Below are 21934 nucleotides of genomic sequence, written 5' to 3'. Positions count from 1 at the left end.
CGTCAGAAAATAAAAAATTGTACAAAAAGTCTTCCTTCAAAGAAAACAAGTATTCTTCAGTTGAGGAAATTACCCTTTACACTGTTTGAGAAAATACACATTATGTTGTATGTATCTGTAGGTATAGTTGCTTACTTGCTAGTAAGTTCAAAGTTAAGGTTGGACTGGGCTTATTTGATCCAGAAGGAAATTGTCAGTGACATGTTTTTTCAATTTTGTATTTTTGAGCCAAAAATATTTACAATAATCCGCCACTTGTTATTTTATTAATTTCCTATTGCTAACTTAAAGTAGCAAAAACGAATAATGCACTGACTGATGATAGGCGTTTCTGAAAATGGATGGATGGCTAGTAATTATAACGGTTAGACAGCATGCCAGTCGGACAAAGGCAAACTCAAACACTCAATTTCCCAACATTCCTTGGCGCAGAAGCTAAGCGTGACGTCACTGCGAGTATATATATGTCCGCCGGGAGGAATTTTCGGGCTGCCATTGTTACAATCTAGCGACCGGGTCCGGCCGGGGCGAAACCGGTTCAAAGACCGTCTTCTCGCCCCAAAGACGGCCGCGACAATTGACACCGGAAACGTGTGGCGAGCGAGAAGACGAAGATCGACCCAGCGGACCGTTCCCCGGCCCATTGAGTGTGGTGGAGGAGGCCAGCGAGGAGGTGGCGAAAAAGGACCACGACTAAAGATGACAGTGGGCTTCTCCATTTAAAAGCCCTTGTCAAGAGCAGGCAAAAACTTAACGATTAAAAAAATATATATATAATACAGCGCGGAAATAGACCCCAACTCCCTCCTGGTAACGTGACGACTCCTTTGATATCCGTTGAACTATATCCTAAAGAGGGCTGCGGTTCGGTTTTTTTTTTTTTTCCCCCAGCTCTACAGAACAATGAGCCCAAGTAGCCTCCTCCAACCACATCGAAGAAGTAGTACGCGTAGACAATCACTTTAAAGTCTATTGCTGCTGGTTCCGGCACCAGAAAGGCGTCTAACAGGGTGCTCAATATAACCCATGAACACAAAGGAAGAGAAAAGAGCAACGAGCTGGTTGCAGTCAAGTTCCCCTTAGTGACCCAGGTAAGAAAAGCTTCTTTCTCATTGTGAACGTTCTTAACCCCCCCGACCGTATGCACGTGAAAACTGATTTTTGCATGTACTGTAGATGCAAATACTAAGTGCTTTCATTCATATATATATTGACTGTTCTTGCCACAGTTGGACAATACTGCTCCTGCTTTCTGTAAACTGCACCGTCATCAGCAGCTTCTATCAATACATCCTTTAGTAGTAGGTTATTAATCTTTATTCTACGGTCAGGTATTTTGTTGAACTGTCACACAAAGCCAAATCACCAAAAATAAGCAAGTCATATTACCAAATGGTAAAGATATATACTTTGAGCTTTTCATCGGTTAGAAAAGGGTGACAGAAAACATTCCACTTGGAAATCCAATGAATGATTACTGCACACATCCTGACAGCTTCTCCGGGGGGTTTAAATGCGGTAAAAAAGCTGCAATACAAGGTCGCTTTACAGCACTGTACTTGCTTCTCCTCAAAAAATGACAGCATCATTTAGGAGAGGAGGCACTAGCCGAATTGATGGCCCAGCATCCAAAATGTGTTTTGGGTCAGAGGAAAAAAGCTGCGCGATCGGCATACAGTGTGTTGGTAAAAAGTCTTTGTGATGATTCCTGTTGATTGTCATGTATGTTGATGTTATTGCAATACAGTACTTGATACCCTGGAAGCTCTACAGTGGGACACGGTCCTTTCTAGAATGATCATTGACATAAGATTTGTTCCCATAGGAAATAATGCAAACAGAAATAATCCACTTCAAGGTCAACTATCACCATCATAAAACTGTTACTATATGTGCCAGACAAATTTCAGGGCGGGTATCACAAAAGATATAATATCCAAACTGCTACAAAGTTCCCCCCTTTAAAGTAATCCCCCTGGGCTCAAACGGACTTTCCCCGTGTAGGAAATGGCCAAATGGTTGGATTGATATGCAATATAAAAATTCAGGCAACAATTGTCTGCATTGCCTTACTATTTTTGTTTTCCAAATTCCACTGTATCATTTCTGAATGACGAACCAAGTCAAGATTAGAGAAAATCGTTTTTTTTTCTTCATTGGCTGAAGCAGGTTCTTTGGCGTCCTCACGTCTTGATGAAGTCACCATGGTAACCGTTGTGTTGGCTCTCACCATCTCAAAGCTTGCTGTGTGAACAAATGGCCACATGACATGTTAAACCAGTCAATCATCAATTCCACTTCCAGTTAATGGAAAAGCTTAGTCATAGTACAAGGACGAGATCATTTTTGTATTATGTAACAACGCTCCGATATTACCTTGCTGGTTTGAGGATGGATTTTACATCATTCTAAAATGGTGTGCTGGTCATGTCTCCATTCCAACACTTGAACAAAAACACTGAAGAGTGCATGCTGTAACTTGAATTTGAAATGTAATTCCATTTGAGCTAGTTGCCATGGTGATGCCTTCAGTCAAAATTAGTTTGTGTAAAAATGGGGGGAGGTTGTTGCAAACAATGTTACAAAGCTAAGATGAACACTTTTTCCCCTCTGTCTTGCTGTCTACCATTATTTAATTGTTGTTGATTTTGTTCAGATAATTCATATTAAATCATATCTTTGCTAAATTAAAAGCCTCATTTGGGGAATTTTGTTTAGAAAATGCATGATATACTTTACTTGTTGCTGGTGACAAGCCAAAACCCCATAAGTAAATTTAATATAGTTTCAAAAATATAGACTATTGGTCAATCTACTTGTGTGGCTGTCATTTATTCAGCACCAGATGTTTTCCATCCCTTCTTTTTTTTACCTTAAGTCTTGGGGAGGGAAATGAAAAAAAAAATGAATAAATACCTGGGATTGAACGTTTGTGAGAATGGCTAATTTCCCGCATGGCAAATTAGAGAAATTTAGCTAAACGGCCCATCCCTTTTTTAGAAACCCAACTGCAGTTTTTGCATGCAACAGTTTATCGTCCTTGAACTTTTTTTTTTTTTTTTTTTTTTTTTTTTTTTTTTGCTTTGATGATCACTGGTGCTTACTTGTGCCCTCAGACACAGTTTCCATGGAGGCAGGTTCTTCCCTCAGCCTCAAACGACGATATGAAGAGGTGGACAACGGCTCTCCCTTTTCTACACCCAAAGACTCTGACGATGATATCTCCAGCAGTGACAGCGCTGACAGCTGCGACAGCCTCAACCCATCCTCCAGGACAGAATTCACTCGTAAGCGTGGAGAAAAAAAAAACATTGGTGCAAATGTAACAAATAAGCATTCATTTCCATCCTGAATGTTTCTTCCCCCGCAGCCACCTCAATCCTCAGACAGCACAAGCTGTCGCCTGGAAGCAAGAGGGTGCGTTTCGATGCCGTTACAGTGTATTATTTCCCCCGGAGGCAGGGCTTCACGAGCGTGCCCAGCCAAGGGGGCAGCTCGTTGGGCATGGCCCACAACCACTCCTCCATCCGACGTTACACGCTGGGCGAGTTTGCTCGGGAGCAGGAGACCAGCCACCGACACACCTTACGCCAACACCTGCGCCAGGAGAAGCTCAACGCCCGCAAGCTGAAGGTACAGAAAGCTGTTGGTGCCAGTCTCTAAATGGCCACTTAATTGGGTACGCTAGAAACCAGTCCACCAAGCGTTTACGTTCTGGACGGGTTACACTGCAAGAGTCCTTTTAAAACGCACCGGCATATTTGATAGCGCTTATTTAAGCGTCCGAGATGCAGCACACTTTTACACCATAGGAATACTTCATTTTAGGGAAAAAAAATCAAAATCTTACAGTCCACTACATTTCGGGCAAAAGGGGCTGCAGCTTAGCAAAAGGAATTCAAAATGGGCTCAGCAGTGGATTGATTCTCTGGGGAAAGAAAAGAGAGCGCACTGCTTTCCCAACCTTTATCAAGCCAAGGCACATATTTCACATCAGTGTCTGTATTTGTTTTTACTCCACACTTTATTTACTTTAGCTGGGTTGACTGTCGTACACAGCTGACCAGGAACGGCACGGTGGAGTGCGCCCAAGCCGAACTGCTTACTCTGGATGACGTTTCGGATGAGGACCTCGACGTGGACGCCGTGGAGGTGGACGACTGCTTCTTCCTTCAGCCGCTGCCCACCAAGCGGCGCAGAGCCCTTCTGCGAGCCTCTGGAATCGCACGCATCGACGCTCGGGAGAAAACGGAGCTCCGAGCCATCCGCCTGTCCCGGGAGGAATGTGGCTGCGACTGCCGTCTGTACTGCGACCCTCGACACTGCGGCTGCAGCCAGGCCGGCATCAAATGCCAGGTAGGGTGCTCACCTTTGGATCCTGGTTAACCTTGTTTGATTTGACTGTCTTGGCCACGGACGGACAGACACAGGCTACGATTTTCCTCAACGACGTAAGTAAATTAAAATGCAATTCTTCACCATGGACTGCAAAGGGTGAAGACTTGTGCTCTGTTGAAGTTTGGTAAATAATTAAGTGTTTCTGGAACTAAGATGACTTCATGAAATTGCTCCCTTGCGCAAAAAATAGGTCATTGATGTAACCTGGGAGAAAAACACAACAAAAAGTAAAAGTTGAAGTGTTTCTTCTCGACCGAAATCCATTTTATAACAGTTGCATATTTCAGTCAGGTAAGTAACAAGGAATTAAAAAAATGTTGTTGCTCCAGAGAGCCAAAAGTTACAACTCCGTATAAGCAGTATATTTTTGATATAGTTAAAGAGCTGAAGTTGGAAATAACACGATTGTAAAACAAAATCTGCGCCCTTGTTTCATAAATACAGCTTGAAGTGTTTTTTTTAAAGTGAGCTGATCACAAATGGCCTCCATTAAGCCCACAAGGTTATTATGTGGATTAACTTGTTGGATTTTTTTTGTCTTTGCCGTTTGTGAAGTTACTCACGTGTAAGTTGGGCTTCTGCATGGTTGTCGGTTCATGTGTTCCTACAGTGTAAACATTTTTAGGGTTGAACAATCAAGACAATAGCGAAGCCTGTTTTCTCCTTCAGGTGGATAGAATGTCCTTCCCATGCGGTTGCTCCAGAGATGGTTGCGGAAATTTAGCGGGCCGAGTCGAGTTCAACCCTCTTCGTGTCCGAACGCACTATCTGCACACCATCATGAAGTTGGACCTGGAGAAGAGGAGGGTGCTGCTACAAGTGCCCGGGGAGACATACGCCGAGTCGGACCGGGTGTCCTCCCCGTTCTCCGCATCCCCGGGCTCGGAAGAGAGCGGGGTGCGTGCGTGTGTCTCGGAGGCGGAGGAGGACATCCTTGAGCGGGAGAATGAGACCGCCGTGTTGCACCTGCAGAGCGCCGAGGAACAGGAGAGACGGGAGAGGGAGGTGCGGGCAGAGGAGCCGCAAGTGGAGGAGGTACTCCTGCAGGGGCCTTTCCCGACTGGGACCGCCGTGCTCTGCATCAACCAAGAGGAGGAGAGTCCTGCAGACCTTCTCAAAGACTCCGCCCCTCTCAACTACTATCAACTCAGCTCCATAGAGCCGGCCACTCTGGAGCCGACAGAGGAGGAGGTTCAAGAGGCCCCAGGGGACGAGCCTTTCCAAAGCGACCAATCGAAGCTCGCCCATCATGAAGGGTGTCTCGAAGAAAGTGTGCAAGTAGCAGCGGTGACGGACCCGCTTCCTCCTGATGTTTAGTCCGCGCTTCTCCGCAGATGTTTTGCACAAATATAAACACACTTTGCATTGAACTCAGTCGTGGATGCTGGAATGCATGGAAGATCAGGAGTCATATGCTGCCCTATATGCAGTCACATGACTTTCATTGTGAATTGTGTTGGGGGTGGTGAACACAGCCTTATGCAAAAAAAAAAAAAATGCAGGAGGAAGTCCTGCTTGCTAACTTTAGAGACATCCAAGAGAAAATGTGAGTGACATAGCTAACACTTTGTAACGCAGCAGACCTGCCCGTGCTGCAGTCAAGCCAAATGACGGCGTAAACTGACCTAATAATCCTGGAAATACTTGTTTTCTCGTGTACTGTACAGCGTTTGTGTGATTGCGAGGCCGAGATCATCTGCGTCGGCCTTTGCTCGTCTTTCACAAACGCCATCTTTGTCGTAGTTGCAATGCCTGTGATATTATCAAGTCTTTGTCTGATGGATCTCTTGTGGATGAGGCGCCGCTGGCAAAAATCGACTTTCATCCACCTGGAGTTGTGCTAGAACCCCGCCTGAGCAGATTTCTGCATTACTTTCACCACACTGCTGGAACTCCACGTGGTCGTTGAATGTTTACATTCGGATCACGAACTGATAGCCACTCTGGACCTCTTCTAGGCAGAGAGGAAAGCAGACAGACAGTTGTACTTTGTATTCTGCAAGGGGGAAATAAAGATTGGACTAGACTACAAGCTGTGGCCTGCTGTAGAGAGCAATGCCAGGCCTTTTCTGGACCTGGTCCAATATGTCCTCAAACAACCCCTGTTGGACGCTACAATACCCGCAGTCTGATTTCAACACATTTGGTGTATGTGGGCCTGCTCTAAATTCTAATGTCTCACTCTTTTAGAGTGTAACCTTGGATAATTCGAAGAATCTCAGTTCTAGAGTCAAACCGCTGTTCTATGGTGTAACCTTAGAGCTGCCCTTGAACTGTGCCATGTCAGTCTACAATCTTTAAGTTGTCACCTAACACTGTCCTGGAGTGCAGGGCTGACTTGTTTTGAAGTGTTACCTCTGGCCTTTTTCTAGACTGAGACAAACGAAAGACAATCAACAAGGTGTGCAGAAGCTGGATAAAGATCCAGATCATTTTAATCAGGTGTGATTGGGAAATGTCTAAAACATGCAGGAAAGGGGTCCTTAAGGACCAGGATTGAACTATCCCCTTCTAGAATATGTTCTAGAGCAGTGGTTCTTAAACTTATTGGAGGTACCGAACCCCACCAGTTTCATTTGCGCATTCACCAAACCCCTCTTTAGTGAAAAAAAATATTTTTTTCAAATTCACAACATCAATGTTTATTACTGGTGCACAAAATGAGCCATGCATGAACGTCACCTTGTTCAAAGAACATAACCAACACAATGCATGAACTCAACACAAATTCTTCTGTTGCCTTTGTGATACCAGTTTAGATATGAGTTGTCACGAATTTACACAAAAAATCAGACTGACTCTGATTTCACAACTAGTTAGTCATCATTTTGTTGTGTAGCCTGTACTGTATATGTATAATATGAGGCCGTCATACATTTAGTATTTGGGTTGGCAGTCATAATGGCCTACCGAAGGAAACTGACTACATACAATGTGGCCAGCGACAAAAAATGAGTTTGACACCCCTGCTCTAGAATGTAACCTAGATCGGTTCCAGAGGCTTGATTCCAAACCAGTTCTTGAGTACAGTAGCACCTGTACTAGAGACGAGTAAACGGCCTGCTCTGGACTGGAATGCTTCTCCTCTTCTGGAATGTCACCCCTGACCTGTTCCACAACAGTGTAGTCTTTCACCTTTTCTTTTCGATCATTCGTGTTCGCTACTATGGCCTTGGCTCACTTTTAGAGTGTCTGGAAGGGAGCCAAAATCTGTAGTCTAATCCGAAGCCAGATCTTGGATCCAACGCAGTCTGTGTAAGAGTGTGTCACGAGTGTGACACTGCTGTTCTAAGGTCAAACCGCAACTGGCTCTTGAGTGATATTTCTGGCCTGTCCTAGAATATAGCTTTGGGACCTTTCAAGACTATTTTACAAACTCTTGATTCCAACCCCACGTATATTAGAATCCAACACTAGATTAGGTCTTGAGTGTAGCTCCTGGACTGCTCCAGAGTGCAACGCCCAATTATTTCTGAAACAGCTACCTTGACCTGTTCTTCAGTCTAAGCCTGGGATATGTTCAAGAGGAATACCACAGACCTGTAACCGTTAATATGTCCCCGTCTGTTAAGTCGAACCCGTTCTAGGGTGCCAGGCCAGGTTTGATCCAGAGTTAGCCTGTTGTACAGTCAAAATCCCTCACGTGCAAAATGAAGTATATCTATTGATACTCGTCTAGTGTAACGACGACATTTTATGCATCGTCGCCTCTGAACAAGAGATGTCATATGAAGAAAAGAGCATTTTGAGAAAAATGTGACATTGTGTGTATGTGTGTGTGTCCATAAGTGTACTGTATTTAGAGAGCTTGGGCAACATATTAATGAGAAAATTCTGTGTTTTGGAAAGGTGCTCATGTTACAGACTTGACTGCCCTTTCCTTCCACATTCTGTAACTCTTCATACAGGAGGTCAAGGAAGGTGACTGCTGCTTTACCGCGACACATTCTTGTGCTGATGATGAAATCTCGTTGTGACCTTTTAACTTTTATGCTATTTAAATGTCTTTAAAAAACACACTAAACCATCTTTTATTTGGGACATGCTGACATGTATGAGAATTTGGTGTAATTTTTTTGCCTTTTATTTTTTTTGTCTTAATCCAAGTGTGCTTCACCAAAGCAGTGGTCTTCAGAGGATTACCGTCTTCATCACGCTCGGCTGTTTTCAATCACTTATAGCCGGGGACCACTGCACAAGTATGTGTGTTTGTGAGCAAAAGATAAGTGTGATTGCTGGAAAGACTCAAATGAGCTGTGGAGAGCCTCTCTCATGAAACTGTTCCCTTAAAGTGGACAAAAGAAGGTCTTTTTCTATATAAAAATAAAGTGCACATTTAAGAAATGTACTGTATGTGTGCTGTCAGTTTTAATTTTCCTCACACACTGCGATTCCTTAAGTTTGCTCTTACTTAGGGCAGTAACTCAGTTATTGCTATTCACAGATTGCCTCAGAAAGTGTTAATTGTAAAGACAAAAAATCCCCACTAAAATACATCATTAATAAACATACAAAGTTTTTTTTTTTTAAACTTTTTAACTAACACCGATTCTATTTATAACAATATAGGGCTGAAATGTTCTGCATACAGCGCACATGAAAATATTCAGGTCAAATATCTATTTAATATTTCGTTACATATACGTTTGTATTAAAAAACAAAAAAAAAGGTTGTGTTTTATAGCTCCAATAGTGTTTCCCCATTGTGCTTCATTGGGTGCAGTACGTTTGACGACCAGCCGAGGGCAGCACCGACTCACTGCATGGCTGTACTCGTCAACGCCAAGCGATGTCACAACTCTGGGCCGAAAAGTGCTTGCTTGGCAGGAAACCTCTACAGGCCTGAGGTCAAGTAGCCCCGTTACGATTATATCTATACATTTTTTACTATCATCAGTCTCCATTTATCGATTCCAAAAAGTGAAATAACAAAGAATAGCTTCCAGCTTTGTAATTAAATCCATCCCATTAGCTCAGTGTTTGGCTCTGTGCCCGGCTTTGTTCGTGGTGGAAATTTCATAGAATGCGAATGTGCTCACAGCCGGGCCCTCTGTGCATTAACAGCAGTGGGCAAAATAATGTGAACATGCTTGATTGGAGAGAAAAAAGAGATGACTTCACCCCTCAGTATCCGAACTGTACATTCCTCTTAATGAACCTCTCAGGACGCTCTAAGATGAAAAACTTTGATTAGAATTTTTTTGGGGCACTTTACCCCCTCTGACTTTTTGAGTTCATTTCCCAGATGGCTTTCAACATGGCTCTAAGGTTGAATTGAGATACCTATCAAATTCCTCATGGAGTGTCGTACCATGTTTTTGGAAGCCGGAGCACGAGGAGAAATCCCGGTGCAGAATGCTTGTTTGTCCCAACGAGGACAAGTACTATATTGAAAATAGAAGTTTTTTTTACTAAATTGTTATTATGCCCTACTGATCCCAAGAGAACAAAACACAATTTGTGAATCTGGGAAAGGAAGTGTAATGACTTCCTGTCCATGTGTCTTATTCCCTGAAGCAGACTTTGACTGAATCACGTAAAAGTCCCTAACCAGCATCTCGTCACTCTTCACGAATACCATAACCCTGACATCCATGTTGTTTATCACTCGCTGGTATAACTGGACCATGTTTCCGGCATGCTGTGCAAACAAAAAAATGTTCCCATTTAAGTGACCTCATTTCCTGTTACACACATGGATCCACTGGTGTACCTGTAAAAACAGTGTTGGGTGTGGAGCGAGTGTTTCTCATGTTGTTGTGGAAACATTATTACAGAGGTTTGATGTCTGAAACAAATAGAGTCCGTTTTTTGGGGTGAGCTTATGACTTTTTCCAGAATTTACAGTTCCCACGTGTCATAATATGTCTGTGGCAGGTCTTTGTCAAGAAAGAGCATCACAATGTCAGGCTCGGGATGCGTTTTGGACAACAGGCGCAGCGTGCAACAGCCTGTTCAAAACACTGCCATCGTAGGAAAAGCGCTTCTGGAAATTAATTTCATATCCCAGATGACTCCAGACGGTTATATATGGTCCATCTCTCGGGATTTTCTGAAAGAGGATCCCCTCGCGCGCCCCGTCAGGGACTGGAAACATCAATGGAGAACGCTTCACACTTGCTGCCCTCGTTGGGCCTTTTGGCTCCTTGCAGCTCTGCATCTGTGAGCAGATGTCAACGTTTGTAAGTATTTGGAAACATTAATAGATAACAGATCAATCACTTCAAGAAAGAGCCTCTTTAAGGCACTGGAATGTTAAACTGGTTTCTGTTTACACTTTTCCCACCATCCAGCTGTATCATCATTCAACTTTTACTTCCAGGACAGAAAACGGTGACTGCAAAACATAGTTTTTTTTCTTCATACAATGTGTTTAGCTTAAGCCTGTTAAGGATAAGCGGTATAGAAAATGGATGGATGTCCTCGAGAAGACCAACACAGCACACCACACACATTAGACACATGTTTTCACGGTCTATCCTGAGTTGTTTGTTTGAGATTCAGATCAGTTCTCCCCAAAACCAGATGTGTGGGCTGTAAGCATATCTGGTAACTATGTTGTTGTGGCAATCCCCTCATCATTTTTATTGTGGAAAATGACTTTTGAAGTATCATACCATCACGCAACACAACCACTTGGTTCTTAATTAGCTATTTTTCATCACAATGACGCTGTTAAAATCGGATAAAAATTCATCGTTTGTCGTACCCCTCAACGCGAACTGGCCAATAACAGTGTAGCACAGAACAAGGGCCCAACACTTTTCTTGAATGTGCTTCGTTGAACTTAATGACTTATTTGAGTTTTTGTTGTGTGTAGTTTTTGATGTGTTTTACTCTTTTAATTATGGTTAAACAATGTGCTTGGGGTACCACACATTATCCAGAGAGGTTGAAGGGATTTTCTCAAGTGTTTGTGAGGTTTCCAAAACCCAAACTGAATCCAGATAAATGCAGACTCTAAACAAAGCTGTATTCGATTGTCTGCACAAGACATTAAAATCAATTAAATAAATAAACTAAATGAAAAATCAACAAATACCATAATTTCTGGACTATAAGCCGCACCTGATTATAAACCGCACCAGCTAAAATTAGGGGAAAATCTTGTTTTGTTCATATATAAGCCACACCAGACTATAAGGTAAGCGATTTATATTTGTATTGTTTATTGTGAAACAATAGTATACTGTTTTGTGCTTGTTAACCACAATGTGACCATTCGTGAGGCCGGTTCCTATCTGTTGTGCCAGCCAAGTTAACGACGCTAGCTAGCTCCTGGTTGCATGTTTGTAGAATTTGTAGAGGTCAGCCAAATATGTTACTTAAGTGAGACCACTGGTACTTCAGAATAGTATGGTAAAGATAAAATCTCTCTCAAGTAAGAAGAAATAACTATTCAATGGAAAAATCTACTTAAACTGAATAACTTGTGAGGAAATTATGATGGATTGTTTATTTCATTAATCAGATTATACAGTCCAAATGTGTTCAAACGTCTGATTCTTGCTTGCGTCTGAAAAATGGTTGGATGAATGAAGAGCCACGCAATCTTGCTGCCCATGTTTATTAAGCTATTACTACTTTTTTTTTTTTTTTTACCTGAGCAGTACAAAGTGGTAGATTACACATTAGGATCCAGGAGGTCAACACTGGATCCATCCCACGCTCCAGCTGCTCCCAGGGAAAACATTATGGTTGAGCACTTCCGTGACATATGCTACTTTTCCCACCACACGTCCACTGGGATCACACAGAAGTGGGATTTGCTTTTGGCTTGAACGATGCCAGTCTGCATCCCGCTGGCGGATCGGATATTAGCTGACAATAATGACCGTGATGTGTTGGATAAATTGCTTGAACAGTACTTTGGCTCTCCTTTGGACAAATGTTGAACTGAACGTTGCATGTTTAGGGAGTGCAGAATAGAAAAAAAACAATATTATGGGCGGACTTAACATAAGCGATTACCTGGGACCCGACATTTTCAGGGACCCCCAAACACGACAAGTTGCAGTCAAGTTACTCTTAAAAGTTGAGCTGACATTCTTCAAGTAATTGGCTGCTGGTACCCCCTAAATCCACCCGCTCTCCGGCCCGTGTTTGGTCACAGTAGATTAGAGAGCGCTGTAGTGTGTCAGCCTGTGAGCCTGTTCTCGGGCCCCTTCATCAGGCCCCTGCAGAGTGTGACCACTCACCCAGGGAGGAGAGGTCACCCCTCTGCCCTCTAAACACCACTAATCACAGACTAAACTGCCAAGCTCCGCCTCCTGGCCGGCGGCCGGCAGGTGGATCAACGCGCTCTTTGTGGAATCACCTGAGGGTCTCCTTTCTTGTTTGTTTGCCAATGAAGGCTTTAAAGCCGCCCACGAAACTTTTATGATGAGTTTGGGACCGCAGCTGTTGTGTTTGCTACGCAAATGCTGAAAGACAAGCATGTATACATGAATCAGGAATAGTATGTTGGTTTTTATCTATCTCTCTGTCTATCTTTCTGTCTCCTACAGCAGTAAAATAAGACCAAACATATAAAAGCATTCTTCAGATACTCTTGTCTTTGTTTTAAATCAAATTTTTATTCAGCCTTTGCTTGAGTGCAGTAAACTGTTTTACGGTTCCAAGTGGAAAATCCAACGATAAAATAGACAGTTAGAATACCTGGAATGACAAAAGGAAGGAAAAAGCAAAAGAACAAAGGAAAGCCTCAGTCATACAGCACACAGCACTTCATCCTTATGTCATCACTATCTGCTCCTCCTTTGACGGACTCCGCCGAGTCAGTCCAGCACCCCACCCAGCTGAGCCTGGCCTGTCCTCCACCTGTGGCTAACATCAGCAGTATGGCCCGCACCACAACTAAGAGTCATGGAAGCAATTACAGACATGACAACATGGTGGTGGAGCAGCAGGGAAAGTAACTTTATGACACATTTGGCTCTGTATCTCAGTAAAAGGATGTTGCTTGGCTCGTCACGTGGATTATTCTCATCGATGGGAGGACCGGAATGACTCCAAAGTGATAACTTCCAGAGCTTCTCTGGAACCTTTCAAGAGTTTGGCATGAAATATTCCTGATTGACTTATCTCAACTTGGCCTTTGGGATCGTATGATTCTCTGTGGAATGTCGGGAGTGGAGAAAAAGGCAGAAGGGGGAAAAAAAAGACACAAGTTACAACAAAGAAGATACCAAATTGGTCTGAGCGATTACATCGATGTGGATTCACATGGGATGGATAGCGAGATGGCAACTTGTTAAGTAAAAATATTTAGAGCACAACACAAGCCCAAGCTTACGCTAACAGAAAGCAGACGTGTTTGAGAGGCAAGGCTGAAGCTGACACGCCGATGAGTGAGCGTTAACTCCCTTTTGGCAATCTGAGCCTTGCATGCCCATACACATGAGTGATAAGAGAGGTGCCAGAATAGAAGAAGCATCACACTCAGATGTGATCACTCCTGAAAGCTGTCTTGACATTAAAAGTTAAATAACATATACACAATGCCCGATTCAAGCTATCGGTTAGCCTAGCTTCTGTCGGTACTACGACTTCTATTCCAGCTGTTATAACAAAGTTTACAAAAAATTAGCCTTTTAAGTGATGTCTAGGGTACAAGCGCTGAATCATTTGGACTTTACGGCACAAAAACTTTGCTTTATAAGTGTTATTTTTCCCTCCAGTTCGCTCATTCAGGAAGTGTGAGCTTGTATTGTGATTCATCTCTGCCACCTGGAGACAAAATGTCTCACTTGCGAGAGACGCTGACCATTCATGGTAATACCTGTCGAGCATGGACAGCAACACTCGATGTTTGCTTTCTCATGCTGATTCATTTCCTCTAATGAACGGCCCCCCGTGCCTTATGAGTCAAAGCTGTTTCCCGAAGTTCCTCTAAATAAGCTAGTTCTGTTCGCTCGTATCGTCTCCAATGTCTTTATTATTGTCATGTGAGGTCGCCAAACATGTTACGACATACAATGCGTGCATGCTATATATTTGGCCGGATTACAGGTGTCACGATACTATGCAAGGAAGTGCAAAGTAACTGCAGCTTCTTCTTTTTTCCAGCCGGTCAGGCGGGGTCACGTTTGGGGTCAGATAACATTTGGCTTATTGTAGCACCTCCGCTTCTCCTCCCAACAGGACAATGTGACACAAACCTCCACTGTTCTGTTGTAGTCTTATACAAAGCTAGGCAACCGCTGATGAGCTCATTTCTTCCTGCTGGGTGTTCCACTTGTGAAAATGTGAAAGAAAGGTTTGTTGTTGAATGGATAATGTATCACTCTCCAAACCCCAAAAGAGACCGACCGTGGCTGCCGAGTGAAGGAGATCTCTCGCTAAGCTGTTAATAATCAGATTTATATGTCAGAACGGGTTTGCATAAAGCAATTCGTACCATGACCGTAATTAGGCGTGACTGTCACATTTCAACACTTTGAACAACGTGAGTCCATTGTGAAGTTGTGCAAACCGGACGTGTTTTGTCTCGTGATGTTGGGGATTTTCATCAACAGCACACAAAACAACATTCCTTAACACAAACACAGGAACTCTGAGATTGTTGGACTCTCGGATGAAGAACGTGTCTGCTGAATACAAACCTGCTCAGCCCACCTTACAAGCCAGCCAGCACAAACTGTATCATGCCGAAGCTATTTATAGTTTACAACTGGCTGTTGGAAGAAAGGATTCCTTGCGGCCTGGAGAGGAGTCGTATAAACTGCAGAAGATTGACTATTAAGGACAGTCCTGAAGGCAAAGATTTTCCAAGACCATCCCAGAGCTCCATTCGGCTGCAATAAAAATTCCTCCCTGGATCTGTCATGCCTGGATCAATATTCATCATAATTCCATGTTTAGACAAGTCGGGGTGTTTAGAGAACGACCATTTTTTGACTTGATTTGATGATATTTGTCAGTAGTTGTTTTTTTTGGTGCTTTCTATTGCTTGCCAATTTAGCATTCACACAATTTTATTTAAAGGTCCAATTCTAACAAATTTGTTTTTATACATTAACCTCTGTGTATATACTGTTAATACTTTCAAGTCAGGCTTTGAAGTTAGCTGCAACTTCTTGTCTCGTGGTCATTGTTTGACTTTTGTGAAATGTATAATCTCATTAAAGTAATCTAATGTTGTGTTAATAAATTCTCATCCAGTGTATCTTATTTTAATAAACCTTTTGACACACAAAAAAGTCATTCTATGAAGCCATTCAGATTTTGACCAGGATCTGAATGAATGAATGATCATTTTTAAACATTTTCGGTGGCTATCTTCCCCTACCAGCCAAGCTAATAATGGAACAGACCACCCCACTGCTGATGCGACGAGAGAATAACCAGTCATAATAAGCATACACAACCGCCGCGCCTCAAAAACATACACATGGGTTTGCTATAAAAGGGGCCGAGGGGGCTCTTATATTAACCAGACTGTTGAACAAATAACTGCACGGTTCAGAGAGGTAAACGGGACCGGAGAACAGGTGTAGATTCTACGTAAGGATGTGTCACCTTTCAGAAGAAGCTGCGTTCGAACGATAATAACACACTTGACCTCGTAGCCTTTCATTAGAAGACACCTCACTTCCCGTCTGCTTCTACTTGCTCGTTCTCATGCTTCACTCTGTTTGGCTAGAAATCCAATCCCGACCGAGGACACGATATTCGCCGAGGCTCCTTAATGAATTTGCTGACATTGCACTGTCAATCACCTCGGGCGCTCTGATGTTCTTACTCCGCGTAGTGAGACCTCCCACTCGCACTGGATTCAACCTCTCGTACATGAGTCAATATGAGGCCGATTGCACGCCCGCCGATGGCGTCTATATAAGGCGAACTTGCACGTGAACATAAACAAGTGGCATAAAAGGAGGCCTGGAGGTGTCACTGTGAAGGTCGTTTTGCACACAACGTTTATTTGAATGCGACGCTGCTTGGTAACGTGCGGCATTCTTGGGAGACCTTTGAATTTTGTACTCGCTCCCGGCCTCGTCCTGAAGTCTCGTCCACACCGCAGGCAAATGTGCAGCGGGCCAGGGGTGGGCCCTCTGTCGTGGTGCGCTATCTGACATTCCAGGCAGGGGTGGCATTTCCCCGACATTGTTAATTTTTGTGTAAACAAGCAGTGCGGCCGAGGAACTTCCAGAGGTAGAAGCAAAACATGCCACCATGCGGCCGATTAATTGCGGTGGAGTCATGACACTAGCGGCGGTGTTTTCATTGGCGATCCCAAATGGTCACCATGACACAAGCTTAAAGGCCCTCTATCGACTGAGGAACCATATTTGGTAACCTGGGAGAGAGAGTTCAAATTGGTAACCACATGACTCAGTACGAACCAATAGAACAATGCGAGCTGGTATTATAAAAGGACCAAAATCAGGACATGAAAAAAATTGTGATAATCATAATAAAACATAAACAGGTTGTTTGAATTGTGGCGTACATCACAAGAGCTCAGTTCAGCAAGCATAAATCTTTTGCTTCTTTTTTGGCTTTTTGCGACACTTATTCACAAAGTATTCTCAACAAGGACTGCTAAGAAAATTGCAAAAAGATAAGTATGCTCACATTCGAACAAGTGGAGAATCCTATCCTGCTTTTAAGAGTGGTTACCTTCTTGTGACAGTTAAAACGTCACAAGCGTTTCCTTCGTCAAGATTTCATGACAGCATCATTTTGTTATTGCAAATTTCTGATTCATTCATTTCCTGTGGGCATATGAGAGTAATGTGAACACCAAATGTGACAAAAAAACAACAATGACAACTATGCTACCCAAGGCATGTTTGTGTTTGTGTCTGAACACATATGAGGTTTAACCTTAAGGGAAAGTGGACCGGCTATTTCCATGTGCACCGTGTCAAATGCATTTGGCGAGTGAGTTTGAGTGGGTGTGGGAACAAATTGGAGGGAATGTGTGATCGCTTATACGTGTGTGTGTGTGTGTGTGTGTGTGTTTGAAACAACACCCCCAGGCTGTACCCACACTAACAAGCATTTTATAGACACATTCCATAAAACGGCCGCTCGTGTACAAAAACACAAGAAGAGGAAAAAGGGGTACATCATTACTCGGAGAGACAAATGGCCCATCCAAATAAAACATGAGGCAGCCTGCATGCTAAATTGGGTGCGTGAATGTGCGTCCATGTCCATGGGTCATGGGATGGTCTTGGCCCCCTTTTTAGACTTGTCCTCATGTTTATTAGTTGTTGTTGCATTGTCAGATAAGCTTGCTGGCATTTCCTTGTTGTTGGTTTTTTTCCCGTAGTTTTTCCATGTACACGAGTTGCTGTGGTTTCTTTGGGTTTAGCTGTACCACTCGTTTTCCCCCCAAAAATGATGGCAAGAATACATTAGAAAATATTAATTATACAAAATCTAGCAACGTTTACAAATGAATTTATTTGGTTTCAAAAATGATATTGTTTGAGAAGGGGGGGGAGGACTTGATGGTGGACCCACCTTGCTTCCTTCTGGTGATCTTGGCAAAACAAACGCATGTTGTTTTAATAAATGTAATCTCTTTCTCTTATAGTTGACAGGATGGCCATGATGATAATCCCAGACTACCATAAAATCTATATTTTCACACTGTCAGGCTTCTGGGAAAAATCACATATACAGTAATCAATTTTGGAAATAGTGGTGACGTCATCTCCAGCTGACCAAGCGTCCTTTTTCCAAGGCCACTTTGGTCCAAGGTGTTCATCTGACCTTTTGCCCAAGGTCAACTGGAATAAATTCCATTTCGACCGTGACATTAATGAAGACAAGCACCATTAAAAATGGACAGATAAAATAATAAGGCACTTGGCTGCCACTATGACGTACCCAAACCCACACAATGAAGGAACAGTGCCGAGTCAGCTAAGTGATTTGAGCGAATTAACCACGCTGGTTGTTCTTTCCTAGGCTACTCAGTATAATAGGGCTACTATACGTCTAAACACATTAGACAGATTTGAATAATTTCACTAAAACACTTCCGTTATTATTGTAGTTGACACAATTTGCAGCATGCTGTTTTTAACTAATACGTGTGCGTTTCCTGTGTGAGTTGGCATCTGGGCCCCGGTGGTGGGTGATGATGTGATGACACGCACGCAAGCTTGGCCGTTTAAGTTTTGATGTGGCAGAGGAGAGCCACAAACAAATAAATGCTCGCTATTGTTGCATGCACACAGTGTGACTTGGAGGATTCAACAAAGACATTCTAGTGACTAAGTTTGACACCCTGTTCATTTCAAATTACAGTGCAGAAAAATAGAGATATACTGACAAACATATTGCTACAACAACCATACAAATGGATTTGTTGTGATGGAGTGGAGTGACAAAATAATACACTTTTAATTGTGGATATATACTTTCATAAAATCCTTTCTTTTTACTAATGCTAACAAACCTAGATCAATGTTGAAGTCGTTATACTAACTCCAATATAACACCAATATTTGTACACAAACTTTGCAGTAACACTTGCAGGCAGAAAATATAACAATACTCACGGGCATATATTATGTATACTAATAACTGATTGAAGCTTAGTGGCTCAACTCTTTGTATTATACTGAAGCTTGAAATCATTATGTACGAACTGTTTTTCTGTTATTCTTTACATTCTTCTCAATTATGCTATGACTATAGGTTTTTATAAAGTAAAAAACAAAATAAACTAACGCATTATGGAAAACATGCACAGACTAACACAACTAGCGTCAGTCTTTTGTTCGCGGCCATGTCATGTGCCTGCACCTGGTTGAAACTGCCTGCCCACCCCTGCCCTGCACCTGCGCTTAGATGAAGCTAGGCCTGCCTGCCTGCCTGCCTGCCTGCCTGCCTGCCTGCCTGCCTGCCTGCCTGCCTGCCTGCCTGCCTGCCTGCCTGCCTGCCTGCCTGCCTGCCTGCCTGCCTGCCTGCCTGCCTGCCTGCCTGCCTGCCTGCCTGCCTGCCTGCCTGCCTGCCTGCCTGCCTGCCTGCCTGCCTGCCTGCCTGCCTGGCCTACTCTTGGATGAGACCATGACCGCCTACCCGCCTTCCTGCTTGGCCTGCACCTGGATAAAGACGACGGCCTGGCCCTCATCGGGATGAAGTGAGTACTGCCTGCCTGACCTGCACTTGGATTAATTTTTTTAGTGGGTAGATATTTGTGACTTGGTCATTTCAAAAGTAGCTCGCGAGCTGAAAAGGTTTGGGCACCCCTGCTCTAAAGAGTTGACACAAACAACCTAAAAGTCAGGGAACAAGACCAATGATTATTCTAAAACATGGATTTACAAGTTCCCTGTAAATGCGCAATTGCAACTACAGGGACCATTTTATGAACGCATGAAATTTTGATTGGTTTCTGGTGAACCATTATTTGTATTACGGAAATTCCCATGTGATGGATTTATTTGTTTACTGACTATAAAACTGCTGAATCCTTACTGAAGCTTTAGCTAAACTTTCATGCATCAGGTCCAAGTAATGCCTATGATTGAGGTACTTACAGGCCTTCATTTATAGCCAACATATTTCACATTTAGGAATGACGTTGGCTCACTTTAGTGTCAACTAATCAATATCAAAACACTCAAAATAACACAAAATAAATCGAAGGTTGGATTGGGTTGGAGTGGCTCACATTTAGCTGAAAAAACCTTGATTCAGGCTAACAAACACTACACACATACACACACGCACACACACACACACCCACACACTCGTAGCGCTTGTACATAGAGTGTTCAATTTAAAGAGACGACTGCAAACACTCCAACGAAGAAATCTTTACCCCCTAAAAAGCCCCTGGGAGGATTTCTTCATCTCTAACAATCACGTTGCGTCGCGTTGCTAAGCGCATGTGTTGAAAACAAAGGGCGGGCCGCTCTGCAACCGGGGCCAGCTCATGACTTCCGCCGCTTCATGACTCATCTGTCATCCAAAGTGCCATATCGCCCAGCCTGGAACAATCTGCATCACTCGGGGGAGGTGGGAATCGAACGATTGTGTGGACCAGAGTGACCAAGAACAAGAACCTAATGAAACAGGAAGCCAGAGCGGGCTTTTACACCCGAGGAATTTCCTGTCTGTTCCATGTGCTGCTCCAGCTGAGGAGAGACATGAGGAAACAAGAGGAGGAAGGAAAATGAATATGTGTTTTGAAGGAAGACGAGCTTAGGTTTTGGATCACGAGCGAGCTTGTTCCTGAGCTGTAGAGACTATTTCAACCAGAAGCTTGCTTTCTCTCAATGGTGGAGGTGCCCCCCCCTACACTAACGCCACCCCCAAAGAACCACATTTTCCATCATTAAAACCAATGGCCTCACTCGACAGCATCAGATTCAAAAGACGAAGGGAAATGGCCCCAAGGAGCAAACAGACGTTAAATCCTCTGATTGTTCCGATTTGCGTACAAACCGCTAAAATGCCTCTTGTGGCTTTTATTTGCTGTCTGTACCCGAGTGGTAAAATGGTGTTTATTCTGTGACTTAACAGTTGCCTAATGGTCGGCCTCAGGGTTTCTCCAGACCCCCGTCCCACCGGTGTCGGCCCACCAAAGATGGTGGAATGAGGGTGGGCGTAGGCTGCTGCCTTTGCGTGTCAAAAAGTCTGACGTTTAGTGCGTTTTGGCGGAAAGCCACCATGTCCCAACAAGGCTGTAAGATCAGCAAGTAGATGGCAGAGTGAATCCCTTTTCACTCTGGACATGTTTACGTCATAAAAACTACAGCACACCGGTTGCTCATATTTGGATGTGCTGACAGCTAACAGTAACTACGCCGAGAGAATTTTTTTTTTGTATCTTGTAGTCAGGTACAGTTAGAAGGCTTGTGGGACTGAACACAGCCAACTTGATTCCCGGCAGATCACAGCGGCTCCCCTCATTCCCTTTAAATTCAGCGGAACATAGTGGAAGCATACCAGACTTGCTGGAGTCCGAGCACGAAATCGGCGTGTGCAAATTACATTCATAAGGATCTGCAAAAAAATTTCCACTTGCGGATGATGTAAAGTTGGCCACTGCAGAGTAGACAGTTGGCGATACTTCCAATGGAACGTTCATGGGTGACAGGCCCTTTTTGCCGTACTGTGCTGTCCAGCATTGCTCTGATCCATGAAGCCCACCATTCACCATGCTAAGTGCAGTGTGAAAATGGCTTAAGGGGTTTGACTGGAATAATAGAGAATTACATGGTAAGCCTCTTTACGGTCATTTTTTATTATAAACCAGTTTGAAAAAGATTGGTTGTAACCACGTTGAACGTTGAATTTGGACATGTTCAATGTTATCGTCAAGTCACACACTTGTGGAGATATGACCTACTTGTTGAACTATTAATATGTTGACCTATCTCTCTATCGCTGACATTCTTTCACTCTTCATAAGTCGGTCAATACGGGCCTGACTTTATATACATATAAGCGCCAGGTCTATTTTTAAAGCATTGTGTCAGCTGTGTCGAGTGGTGTGAATTGCTCTGCAAGCGTGTGTGTGTTTCAGCTGTGTCGCCTTGGTGGCCGAATGATGATGTCAAAA

At 43.4% G+C, this 21934-nt stretch overlaps 1 protein-coding gene across 1 annotated transcript; it reads left to right on the top strand.

Annotated features, from left to right (window-relative positions):
• The first annotated feature begins 468 nt into the window (after positions 1-468).
• On the top strand, positions 469-5895 carry csrnp2 (cysteine-serine-rich nuclear protein 2). The gene is made up of 5 exons (XM_037275135.1): positions 469-1091; positions 3117-3287; positions 3371-3633; positions 4060-4356; positions 5068-5895. The coding sequence occupies exons 2-5, from the start codon at positions 3128-3130 to the stop codon at positions 5713-5715; spliced, it is 1368 nt and encodes a 455-aa protein (XP_037131030.1). The 5' UTR covers positions 469-1091; positions 3117-3127; the 3' UTR covers positions 5716-5895.
• The last annotated feature ends 16039 nt before the right edge of the window (positions 5896-21934 follow it).

The sequence above is a fragment of the Syngnathus acus genome, chromosome 2, assembly GCF_901709675.1.
Source record: "Syngnathus acus chromosome 2, fSynAcu1.2, whole genome shotgun sequence".
Lineage (NCBI taxonomy): Eukaryota > Metazoa > Chordata > Actinopteri > Syngnathiformes > Syngnathidae > Syngnathus > Syngnathus acus.
Note: the sequence above shows the minus strand (reverse complement) of the source record. Positions and strands in the feature narration are given on the sequence as shown.

Coding starts and splice junctions, on each gene's coding strand:
- csrnp2 (XM_037275135.1), top strand. CDS start 3,128: ATGGAGGCAGGTTCTTCCCTCAGCCTCAAACGACGATATGAAGAGGTG. Junction 3,288..3,370: donor CTCCAGGACAGAATTCACTC/GTAAGCGTGGAG, acceptor CTTCCCCCGCAG/CCACCTCAATCCTCAGACAG. Junction 4,357..5,067: donor AGGCCGGCATCAAATGCCAG/GTAGGGTGCTCA, acceptor TTTCTCCTTCAG/GTGGATAGAATGTCCTTCCC.